The sequence below is a fragment of the Lolium rigidum genome, chromosome 5, assembly GCF_022539505.1.
Source record: "Lolium rigidum isolate FL_2022 chromosome 5, APGP_CSIRO_Lrig_0.1, whole genome shotgun sequence".
Taxonomy (NCBI): domain Eukaryota; kingdom Viridiplantae; phylum Streptophyta; class Magnoliopsida; order Poales; family Poaceae; genus Lolium; species Lolium rigidum.
In genome coordinates, this window is record NC_061512.1 from 258,477,117 (window position 1) to 258,489,785 (window position 12,669).

At 44.6% G+C, this 12,669-nt stretch overlaps 1 protein-coding gene and 1 long non-coding RNA gene across 4 annotated transcripts; both read left to right on the plus strand.

Moving 5' to 3' along the window:
* Window positions 1–638: 638 nt before the first annotated feature.
* On the plus strand, window positions 639–2,707 carry LOC124657516 (protein Rf1, mitochondrial-like). The gene is made up of 2 exons (XM_047196056.1): window positions 639–2,552; window positions 2,693–2,707. Exons 1-2 carry the CDS (start codon window positions 639–641, stop codon window positions 2,705–2,707), a joined length of 1,929 nt encoding a protein of 642 aa, XP_047052012.1.
* Window positions 2,708–2,806: 99 nt separating this feature from the next.
* On the plus strand, window positions 2,807–5,903 carry LOC124654093. Of its 3 annotated transcripts, XR_006988201.1 has the most exons (4): window positions 2,807–2,979; window positions 3,092–3,162; window positions 4,638–4,852; window positions 5,483–5,903. It is a non-coding gene; the product is annotated as an uncharacterized LOC124654093 (long non-coding RNA). The 3 variants fall into 3 exon arrangements; XR_006988200.1 differs by having other exon boundaries at window positions 4,638–5,903; XR_006988199.1 differs by lacking the exon at window positions 4,638–4,852.
* The last annotated feature ends 6,766 nt before the right edge of the window (window positions 5,904–12,669 follow it).

The window sequence follows — 12,669 nt, forward strand, 5'->3', positions numbered from 1 at the left end:
CTCATTTATATCTGTGGGCAGACCCAACTTAGAAAAAAAGATCCGGTTGGTGTTCGAAATGGGTCGACCCAAGATGCTCTTCATTTGTGCTTGACTCGGTCTAACTTTGTTTTGCAAACTATTTACAATCATACCCTGAAAATATTTAGTTTGCCCATCTGGTCATAGGGATTTTGTCAAATATTACCTCACAAGATCTGTTCCTAGGTGTCTGGCATGCCTATGAATATGAGTACACATGGCCGTTGAAAAATCATGTATTTGCTAAATTCATTTTATTAGATTCAAATAGTACCTGATTTATTTATTACGCATATTTACGAGCTGCTTTAAGATGAGGTATATAGTAGAATCAATCCGATTCAAAAGAAAGAAAATTCCTTTGGAATTGATCAAGGAGAAGTACTGAATTTAACTCGTTGCTTTCCATCAAACCATATTTGGACATTCTTTCAAGTCAAACACCATTCTTTCCGAGCGCCGCCCCGCAGAGCGCCGCCTCCGCCGCTCTCGGCCAACTCCTCCGCCGCTCCTCCTCCACCTCGCCGCCATCGCCGCCCTCACTCCGTGCTCCTGGTGTCCGCTTTCAAGTGAAACTCCATTCTTTGTGAGCGCCGCCGTGTCGCTCGGCCAACACCATGTCTCGCCTCCACTCGTCCGCTCCGATGCTCCTTCTCCACCGCCGCTCCTCCTCCACATCCACCTCGCTGCCCTCACGCCAGGCTCCCCACGTCGCCCTTGCCGCGGCCACGGAGCGCGCCTGCTCCGGGACGCTCAGCCCTCAGGACGCACACGAGGTGTTCGACGAATTGCTCCACCAGGACACTCCGGTACCAGCGGGCGAGCTGAACGGCTTTCTCGCTGCCCTCGCCCGCGCGCCGGCCTCCACCGCCTGCAGCGACGGCCTGTCGCTCGCCTTCGCCCTCTTCAACCGCATGCCACGAGGCGATGGCGCGCCGGTGCCGCCGCCCACAGTCCACACCTACGGCATCCTGCTCGACTGCTGCTGCCGCGCGCGGCATCAAGACTTAGTGTTTGCCTTCTTCGGCCGCTTCCTCAGGGCGGGCTTCAAGACAAACATCGTTATCGTCAACACCCTCCTCAAGGTCCTCTGCCACGCAAAGCGGACAGATGAGGCTCTAGACATGCTGCTTCACAGGATTCCGGATCTGGGATGCGTGCCTGATGCCATCTCATACAGCACAGTTATCAAGGGCTTATGTGATGGTAGCAGGAGCCAGCATGCACTCGAGCTACTCCGGATGATGGCAAAACAAGAAGCTGGCTGCTCCCCTGACGTGGTGTCATATACCACGGTTATCCGTGGATTCTTAAAGGAGGGTAAATTCAGCACGGCAAGCAACCTATTCCATGAAATGGTGCAGCAGGGCGTTGTTCCTAATGTGGTGACATATAACTCGATGATTGATGTGTTGTGCAAGCGTGGAAGAAGCAAAGAAGCTAGACAGATTCTGGATTGTGGGATTCAGAAGGGCCTCAAACCAGATATCGTGACATACTCTACCATGCTTCACGGGTACGCTACAGAAGGAAGCCTCGTTGATATGAATAATCTCTACAACTTGATGGTAGGAAGAGGTGTTGTACCTGACCAATATATTTTCAACATATTGATCAGTGCACATGCTAAGTGTGGATTGGTGGATGAGGCCTTTCTTATCTTTGAAGACATGCAGAAACAGGGAGTGAAACCAGATGTTGTAACCTATTTAGCCACGATAGATGCGTTTTGCAGAAAGGGCAGGATGAATGATGCTATTCAACAATTCAACCAGATGATTAATATGGGGGTACGGCCAGATGTACAGACTTATGGGTGCCTGATTCAGGGTTATTGTACACATGGTGATTTAGTGAGAGCTAAAGAATTGGTTCATGAAATGAAGGAAAAAGGCATCCGTTATCCTGGCATTATGTTCTTTAACTCAATTATAAACAGCCTATGCAAAGAAGGAAGGGTGACAGATGCACAGCATATCTTTGACTTTATGAAGCATATAGGTGAGAAGCCTGATGTTATCACATTTAATTCACTGATTGATGGATACTGCTTGGTTGGCAAGATGCAAAAAGCATGCAGGGTACATGATGATATGGTATCTATTGGCATTCAGCCTAATGCCATTACGTACAATACACTTATTGATGGATACTTTAAAGCAGGAATGGTGGATGCTGCATTGACTCTATTCAGAGAAATGTCAGATATGGCAGCTAAACCGAATACTCTTACTTATAACATCATAATGGATGGATTATTTAAGGCTGGTAGAACTGTTGCTGCAAAAGAAATGTTCCATGAGATGGTCAAAAGTGGAGTGAGATTTTCCATTTATACATACAATATAATTCTCAGTGGGCATTGTAAAAATGGTTGTGCAGATGAAGCAGTCATGATGTTCGACAAGTTGCGAGCAATGAACCTTAAGTTTGATATTACAAGTCTCACTATTATAATTGATGCAATGTTTAAAGTTGGAAGAATAGAGCAAGCTCAGAATTTGTTTGCTGCAATACCAGCCAAGGGATTGGTACCTACCGTTATAACGTACACTACGATGATGTCAAACCTTATAGAAAAAGGATTGGTAGAAGAAGCTGACAGTATATTTTCATCAATGGAGAGGAGTGGTTGTGCTTCCAACTCTCGTATGCTAAATATTATTATCAGAAAGTTACTGAATAAGGGTGAAATAGTCAGGGCCATCAATTATATGTCCAGAGTTGATGGGAAAAGCATGTCGCTTGAAGCTTCAACTATTTCCCTGTTGATAACTTTCTTTTCAAGGAAAGGGATATACCATAAGCACAAAGATTTGCTCCCAGAAAGGTATCAGTTTTTGGAAGGAGACATCCACAGTTGACATGTACTTAAACCCTTGAAAGGCATGCTTAAGATTTTCATTGCAATGAGTCATTTCTGCTGGTACAAGAAATGCAGGCTGCTGCGAGTACAAAGTTAGTACCTGATTCTTTATTCTCATATTCCAATGTGTTCAAATTATGGAATGTGAACTATTGATGAATTAGTAAGAACATCATTTTTTTATATTGTTTTTTGTTTTTGTAGGATGATCAGAGGTACAACTGATTACATTTGTTACAAAAATGGCTTCTGGTGACTGGTGGTGATTGTTGAAGGTATTGAAATGTGTTGTTCCACAAAATGTTTATTTTTTTGGTTGTATGTTAGTGATTTGACAATTGTACATGAGCTGAATAGTAGCACCCTGCTCTGCCATCATCACATTGCTCACAGAGCTGGAGAATGACATCATAACCATTGGGTTCCAGACAAGCTGTAGTGTGATTCTTTGACACCATGGGACGCTCTTTTCGTGTGTTCTTCGTCAAGAGGGAGGCTAAGAGAAAGCTATTTAATCTCGTGTACACCAATCCTGTGTTAGTTCTTTGTTTGGTTCTGATGAACTAGGACTGGGCAATGATTCTTAGAGTTAGAAGTAGACATGATTGGAAGACAACCTTAAGTTATTCTGCATGGCTGCTCTGGATTCGCATTAGTGACATATTACTGGGGTTTTAACCATATTAACTGCTCTGAACAAATATACCAAAAGGTCAATCAGGGTCACTGATGTAGTGGCATGAAATTCACCACCTATGCCCATGGCTTGTTCACACTTGACACTTCAAACGAAAATACATTAGGCTTGAGAGATGATTGAAAACTTCAAGAAAGTTCTAATTTGCATACTAGCTAACACTCAAACCATGAACTGGAAAGGCTCCGGGTGCTTGCCATGCGCCTCCGAGTGGACGGCCTCACCGGCGAGCCCATACACGTCAACACCGCCAAAAAGGCTGAGTAAAAGGTCAAGAGAAGGGTTTCAAGAACCGCACCAAGGTCTGGTCCATCCTCAACACGCTCCACGACAACAGTGTCAATCTCCACATTGTCGAGTCGGCATGTCTGAGTCTGACAGACTTATATGCATCAGTGCGTCCCTTCAATTCTGTCTTCGCGTCTCTCATTTTATGTGTAAAGAGACAGAAAGATAAAGCATAGACATTTTGAGTGATTCGGTGGTAACATGCTGTTCAATATTTCCTCACCCTTCTAGTTCATAGCTCCCAGTTAGTCTAATATCTATGGTACATTTAATTCTGCTGATGTTGCCTCGGGCCACTCTACTTCAGCTATTTGACTGTACCATGTCATTCTGCTGATGTTGCCTCAAGCCACTCAACTGTTCTAGTAGTTCTCAGCTCTCAGTTAGTTTAATACTACACATGTTAATGCTATTTAACATGAAGAAATTGGCCATCTATAGAGGCACATGATACACAGTTTGCTGTGTTGCAAGGTCACCACTGAAATTTATTTTGCTTCTACGTAAACACAACAAACCATGAATCAGATTGTTGGTTAAGTGTAGATGATATGCAGTGACAAATATACCAAAAGATCTCGCTGCTATAGTGGCATGGAAATTTACACCCCATGCCATGGCTAGTTCACACTTCAAACAGCAGTTCATACAATGATGAAGTTTAATAGTGAAACCATGAACTGGATAGGCTCAGTCAAATAGCGAACGACCAAGTGATTCAATTTTCTCGTATGCTTTGAGCTGACTGAAAGCACTATCTAGCAGAGTCTTCTTGCTACTGCTGATCGCTTCCCTGGACTGTCTGAGCTCATACTTGGCCGCAGTCAGCTCGTTCTTCAGGTTCTTGATTTTCAGCGTATCCCTGACCTTCTCGAGATCCCTGATCTTCTCTTCAATCAGATGCACATCCTCATGGTCAGACCAAACTCCTGATGGTGCTAGAGCACAGGACAGGTTATCTGGTAATGGTGGAGCTGAAGGTGCAGTGTGCCCCATTCTTGAACTGCTTCCCAAAACCAATATAATTTTCTGCAAGTAGATAGTTGTTCAATTAGAGGTGTGGAAATATCCTGTCATGGTATTTTCCCAATACCTTGTCATCATGTCCTGTCTGATACAGTTTGATATTTGTTCTATTTGTGTACCAAGCACACAGTACACATGATCACTGTGACTGGAAATAGGAACCCAGACACTCCCTGAACAGTTTAAAACTGCCAGCCATTCAAGTTTGCTGTTTGGACCTGCAGATTTTTTTTTTTACATGGTTTTTGTCCCAATACATTTTCATCATCCTCTGTTTCATACAGTTTGATCTTTGTTCTATCCTTCTAGCAAGCAGACAATACACATTGATCACTGTGGAAACAGGGAACCAGTCACTCCTGAACTGTTAAAAAACTGTCAGCCATTCAAGTTCAGTTTTTGACATGTAGATTTATCAGTTCTTACATGTTTTTCAGACAATATCTTCTAAGACTATTACTTCATGCACGTTGATCTGTGTACGAACAATCTGCTAATAGAGGAGGGATACGTACCTGTTTATGATTTTCAACTGGTGGATCAGGGCAGAAAATCTTGACATCTTTCCTTGTCTTCCTCTTCAGCCACTGGGAAACCTCTGTGGGGTTCACCTGCCCTGCCACAGCCACAACCCCAGTGTCGACATCTCCCACCGATGTCTCGACTCCTGTTGAACCGAAATTCAGGTAAAATGACCAAGAACACAGCCGATCAAAATATTCTCAGAATGAACAAAGAGGGGTCTGGGAGGCCGTGCATACCCCTGAAGCTCCCGATGGAGGCCATGGCCTTCTCGACCTTGCCGACGCATCCCATGCACCGGCACTGCATGTCGACCTGGAGGCTGAACCGCCTGTTCTCGGCTCTCTCCTGCGAAGATCCACAGCTATCTGGTCAGGTATGATGGGAGCAGCAGAACCCATGTATAGATCAGAGAAGATAAAGGTGAGAGATTCGTCACCATTGCCATGTCTGGGTTCAGACTTGAGAGGTTGCAGGCTTCGATTTTGTGGGGGTGGGGGGGGGGGGGGGGGGCTTTGAGGAGGTAAACGGGTGTCACTTACCGCTGATTAAAAAGGATTGGTCGGCGTGAAGTTCCATGCAGTGCTGTGATGAATCAGAAGAGCCACTCCAAAACGGATTTCTGGGATTTATCACCCTGTTCACATAGTCAATCAGCGTTTCTGTAACCTTCAAACTTATTCCTTTGAGAAGAGAGAACACGTGTTTCCATTAACTTAATTGTACTTCTTGACTACATTTTGTGTGCATATATATTTTTGCTCGTAGACTAAATTTTGCATCTATGCATGAGCTGATGAAGCATGACCCATGATTATGGTAACACGAGATTCCACTATGAATCGTGTGATGAGACTCAGCGGGTGATTTAAAAAACCTAAACTAACATGTGGTTGGGTGGTTAGAGCATCTCCAACAGACGGCGCGAAAATATACAGCACAGAAGGAGCGCAGACGCCAGAAACAAATTTTGCATATGCATCGATTGAAAATAAGATCAAACATACTATTAAAATAGGTTTATAAGACAAGAACGACAATTAAACGGATACGATAGAAACATCTAATTGAAGAAGTCGAAATCCGATTCCGACGACTCACTCAAGAACATATCCAACCAACGGTCGTTGTCATTGTCGATCATCGACGGACTGGCTTCCTGCGCCTCGTTGAACCGCTTGCGCGCGAATGTCGTCCTCTCCGCCTTCTTCTGCGTGAAAAAAGGTGTGTTCGTTGAGGATGTCCTGCCGGAAGGCGGCAGCCCACGCCTCCATGGGGTGTTCATCCGCCTGTGCAATGGCGAGGCGGTGCTGCTCGGTGGTGACGAGGCAGTCAAAGCTGGCCAAAAATCTAGACAAAGCGAGCGACCCACGGTCTTTGAAGTTCAGTTGTTTGCCGAGGGCGCCTAAGAGCATCTCCAGTCGCGTCCCCCAAACCGTCCCCCAAACCGCGCCGGATTAAGCGTTTGGGGGACGTGTTTTGTTCGTGCCGCCTTTGGGGGACGTCGCTCCCCAGCCGCGTCCCCCAAACGCCGCCCCAAACATTTGAAATACTTTTTTTGATTTTTTTATTTCAATTTCCACAAACTAATACATAATTTGGAACGTGGTTTACACGAAAACACAGTTTGGAACATGGTTTTCCACAACTAATACATAGTTTGAACCGTCGTGGACACAAATATAAAATTTTGCAAAGAAACTAAACCTAACTAGGCCGTGCATCGAAGGTTTCCTGTGTTCGCTGCTAAGAAAGAACACTCGAGGGCACACCCGAGTCACCTAAGCCGGAAAATCCAGCGGGAGGATGGTGCCCTTGTTGGTTCTACCGAAGAGGCGAACGAGGCGAAACCTCCGTGCGGGTGTTCGGCTGCGAAGAAAGAACACTCGGTCGTCCTCCTCGTCGGTGTTGTCGCCCTGGTAGTCCCGGCGGCACCGCGTCTCGTCGAAGACCTTGACGCTCATGTCCCCGTCGCCGAAGTAGGAGAGCGAGGAGGATGAAGCCGGCTTGGAGGCTGTGGTGCCGCGCGAACTTCTCCGGCCGATGTTGAGGTACATCTTGCCGCGCGCGTCGTAGATCACGTCGACGATCCACCGGTAGTAGCCGCACGAAGCCTCCCGCGGATGCATCGTGCGCGGGCGATCGTCGCCGGCGACGTAGTCGGCGAAGGAGTCCGGCAGCCTCTGGATGCCGCGCGGGTCGCCCTTGAGGACGAGGACGAACTCGAACCGCACGTCCGGCTCCACGTCCATCTCCGAGATGATGAAGGCGGCGACGTGGAAGGCGACGGCGAGCGTTCAGCTCTGCCGCGGCCACGACCACGGCCGTGAGGTCGGCCTCCGCCTCTACCGGACATAGCGTCGAGTCTTGTTGAGATGGTGGCGGCTAGGCTTTGGGAGAGAGGCGCTAGGGTTTGTGTGTGAGAGGGACGATGAGAGGCGGCCCTTTTATAGGCCGGAGGGAGGCGGGGGAGCGGTGGCGCGCATTAACGCCGGCACGCAGAGCTAGGCGCGACGGGACGTGTCGCTTGATACGTCTCCGACGTATCGATAATTTCTTATGTTCTATGCCATATTATTGATGATACCTACATGTTTTATGCACACTTTATGTCATATTCGTGCATTTTCTGGAACTAACCTATTAACAAGATGCCGAAGTGCCGGTTCTCGTTTTACGCTATTTTTGGTTTCGTAAATCCTAGTAACGAAATATTCTCGGAATTGGACGAAACGAAGACCCGGGGGCCTATTTTGCCACGAACCTTCCGGAAGACCGAAGAGCATACGAAGTGGGGCCACGAGGTGGCCAAACCACATGGCGGCGCGGCCAAGGGGGCCGCGCCGCCCGTGGTGTGGGCCCCTCGTCGGCCCCCGACTCGCCCTTCCGGCTACTTAAAGCCTCCGTCGCGAAACCCCGAGGCGAAAAACCACGATACGGAAAACCTTGCGAGACGCCGCCGCCGCCGATCCCATCTCGGGGATTTCGGAGGTCTCCTCCGGCACTCTGCCGGAGAGGGGATTCATCTCCCGGAGGACTCTACACCGCCATGGTCGCCTCCGGAGTGATGAGTGAGTAGTTCACCCCTGGACTATGGGTCCATAGCAGTAGCTAGATGGTTGTCTTCTCCTCATTGTGCTTCATTGTTGGATCTTGTGAGCTGCCTAACATGATCAAGATCATATCTATCTGTAATACTCTATGTTGTGTTTGTCGAGATCCGATGGATAGAGAATACCATGTTATGTTAATTATCAAGTTATTACATATGTGTTGTTTATGATCTTGCATGCTCTCCGTTACTAGTAGATGCTCTGGCCAAGTTTTTGCTTTTAACTCCAAGAGGAAGTATTTATGCTCGATAGTGGGTTCATGCCCGCATTGACACTGGGACAAGTGACGGAAAGTTCTAAGGTTGTGTTGTGCTTGTTGCCACTAGGGATAAAACATTGGCGCTATGTCCGAGGATGTAGTTGTTGATTACATTACGCACCATACTTAATGCAATTGTCCGTTGCTTTGCAACTTAATACTGGAAGGGGTTCGGACGATAACCTGAAGGTGGACTTTTAGGCATAGATGCGGTTGGATGGCGGTCTATGTACTTTGTCGTAATGCCCAATTAAATCTCACTATACTTATCATGCCATGTATGTGCATTGTTATGCCCTCTCTATTTGTCAATTGCCCGACTGTAATTTGTTCACCCAACATGCTTTTATCTTATGGGAGAGACACCTCTAGTGAACTGTGGACCCCGGTCCATTCTTTTAATACTCGAAATACAAATCTGTCTGCAATACTTGTTTTATCGTTTTCTCGCAAACAATCATCTTCCACACAATTCGGTTAATCCTTTGTTACAGCAAGCCGGTGAGATTGACAACCTCACTGTTTCGTTGGGGCAAAGTACTTTGGTTGTGTTGTGCAGGTTCCACGTTGGCGCCGGAATCTCGGTGTTGCGCCGCACTACATCCCGCCGCCATCAACCTTCAACGTGCTTCTTGACTCCTACTCGGTTCGATTAAACCTTGGTTTCTTACGAGGGAAACTTGCCGCTGTGCGCATCACACCTTCCTCTTGGGGTTCCCAACGGACGTGTCAACTACACGCATCAAGCAAATTTATGGCGCCGTTGCCGGGGAGATCAAGACACGCTGCAAGGGGAGTCTCCACTTCCCAATCTCTTTACTTTATTTTTGTCTTGCTTCATTTTATTTACTACTTTGTTTGCTGCACTTATATCAAAACACAAAAAAATTAGTTGCTAGTTTTACTTTATTTACTGTCTTGCACTCTATATCAAAAACACAAAAAAATTAGTTTACTTGCATTTACTTTACTCATCATGTTTCCTTTTAATTTTACCACAAAAGACATACCGGTAGGACGCGGGTCTATAATTGGGAGGAACAATATAGAAGAATTTTTCACCCATGTTAGTACCGTTGAAGATTTTGAAGATAGACACTTGGTAGAACTTGCTCCTACTTATGAAATTGTCTGTCTCTTGCTTTAGTTCGCCTGTTGAAAACTAAATTTGTTAATCTCAATCCTATAATCCAACACATGTTTCTTACACTTGGTGATATGGAAGAGGGGGAAAAAAGATTTTGTTTTAGAAACCCTTCTTAGAGAATTTGGTGGTCTAGCAAGAGAGGCTAGAAAGGTCTTTGCTATATTTAATATGCTTGGTTCTCATACTAATTTTGTTGGTCTCCTTGAAAAAATGGATATGGATAGGATAAGGTACACTAATAATGCTAATGATGGTGGGAAGATCAAAACACCAATACCATGTAAACTCCTAGCTATGAATGATGCACTAGAAAATAACTATGCTTGGCTTGTTCCTGAAAATTTGTTTGATGAGAGTAGCAAGCCCAAGACTAATGAAAAGGGAGACGCTGAAACTTATGTATCCAATATACTATGCATGGTTGAGAAAACTCCAAACCCCGCTGTAGGTGCACCACCCTTTGATGTTACTTGAGTTACACTTTCTGCGCCTAGCTGAAAGGCGTTAAAGAAAATCGCTTATGGGAGACAACCCATGTTTTTACTCCAGTATTTTTGTTTTATATTTGTGTCTTGGAAGTTGTTTACTACTGTAGCAACCTCTCCTTATCTTAGTTTTGAGTTTTGTTGTGCCAAGTAAAGTCTTTGATAGTAAAGTAAGTACTAGATTTGGATTACTGCGCAGTTACAGATTTCTTTGCTGTCACGAATCTGGGTCTACCTCCCTGTAGGTAGCTCAGAAAATTAAGCCAATTTACGTGCATGATCTTCAGATATGTACGCAACTTTCATTCAATTTGAGCATTTTCATTTGAGCAAGTCTGGTGGCCTAATAAAATCCATCTTTACGGACTGTTCTATTTTGACAGATTCTGGCTTTTATTTCGCATTGCCTCTTTCGCTATGTTGGATGAATTTCTTTGATCCATTAATGTCCAGTAGCTTTATGCAATGTCCAGAAGTGTTAAGAATGATTGTGTCACCTCTGAACATGTGAATTTTTATTATACACTAACCCTCTAATGAGTTGTTTCGAGTTTGGTGTGGAGGAAGTTTTCAAGGATCAAGAGAGGAGTATGATGCAATATGATCAAGGAGAGTGAAAGCTCTAAGCTTGGGGATGCCCCGGTGGTTCACCCCTGCATATTTTAAGAAGACTCAAGCTGTCTAAGCTTGGGGATGCCCAAGGCATCCCCTTCTTCATCGACAACATTATCGAGTTCCTCCCCGAAACTATATTTTTATTCCGTCACATCTTATGTACTTTGCTTGGAGCGTCGGTTTGTTTTTGTTTTTTGTTTTGTTTGAATAAAATGGATCCTAGCATTCACTTTATGGGAGAGAGACACGCTCCGCTGTAGCATATGGACAAATATGTCCTTAGGCTCTACTCATAGTATTCATGGCGAAGTTTCTTCTTCGTTAAATTGTTATATGGTTGGAATTGGAAAATGCTACATGTAGTAATTCTAAAATGTCTTGGATAATTTTATACTTGGCAATTGTTGTGCTCATGTTTAAGCTCTTGCATCATATACTTTGCACCCATTAATGAAGAAACACTTAGAGCTTGCTAATTTGGTTTGCATATTTGGTTTCTCTAGAGTCTAGATAACATCTAGTATTGAGTTTTGAACAACAAGGAAGACGGTGTAGAGTCTTATAATGTTTACAATATGTATTTTATGTGAGTTTTGCTGCACCGTTCATCCTTGTGTTTGTTTCAAATAACCTTGCTAGCCTAAACCTTGTATCGAGAGGGAATACTTCTCATGCATCCAAAATCCTTGAGCCAACCACTATGCCATTTGTGTCCACCATACCTACCTACTACATGGTATTTCTCCGCCATTCCAAAGTAAATTGCTTGAGTGCTACCTTTAAATTTCCATCATTCACCTTTGCAATATATAGCTCATGGGACAAATAGCTTAAAAACTATTGTGGTATTGAATATGTACTTATGCACTTTATCTCTTATTAAGTTGCTTGTTGTGCGATAACCATGTTTCGGGGACGCCATCAACTATTCTTTGTTGAATATCATGTGAGTTGCTATGCATGTCCGTCTTGTCCGAAGTAAGAGAGATCTACCACCTTAATGGTTGGAGCATGCATATTGTTAGAGAAGAACTTTGGGCCGCTAACTAAAGCCATGATTCATGGTGGAAGTTTCGCTTTGGACATATATCCTCAATCTCATATGAGAATAATAATTGTTGCCACGTGCTTATGCATTAAAGAGGAGTCCATTATCCGTTGTCCATGTTGTCCCGGTATGGATGTCTAAGTTGAGAATAATCAAAAGCGAGAAATCCAAAATGCGAGCTTTCTCCTTAGACCTTTGTACAAGCGGCATGGAGGTACCCCATTGTGACACTTGGTTAAAACATGTGCATTGCAAAGATCCGGTAGTCCAAGCTAATTAGGACAAGGTGCGGGCACTATTAGTATACTATGCATGAAACTTGCAACTTGTAAGATATAACTTTCATAACTCATATGCTTTATTACTACCGTTGACAAAATTGTTTCATGTTTTCAAAATAAAAGCTCTAGCACAAAAATAGCAATCGATGCTTTCCTCTTTGAAGGACCATTCTCTTTACTTTTATGTTGAGTCAGTTCACCTATCTCTCTCCACCTCAAGAAGCAAACACTTGTGTGAACTGTGCATTGATTCCTACATACTTGCATATTGTACTTGTTATATTACTCTATGTTGACAATT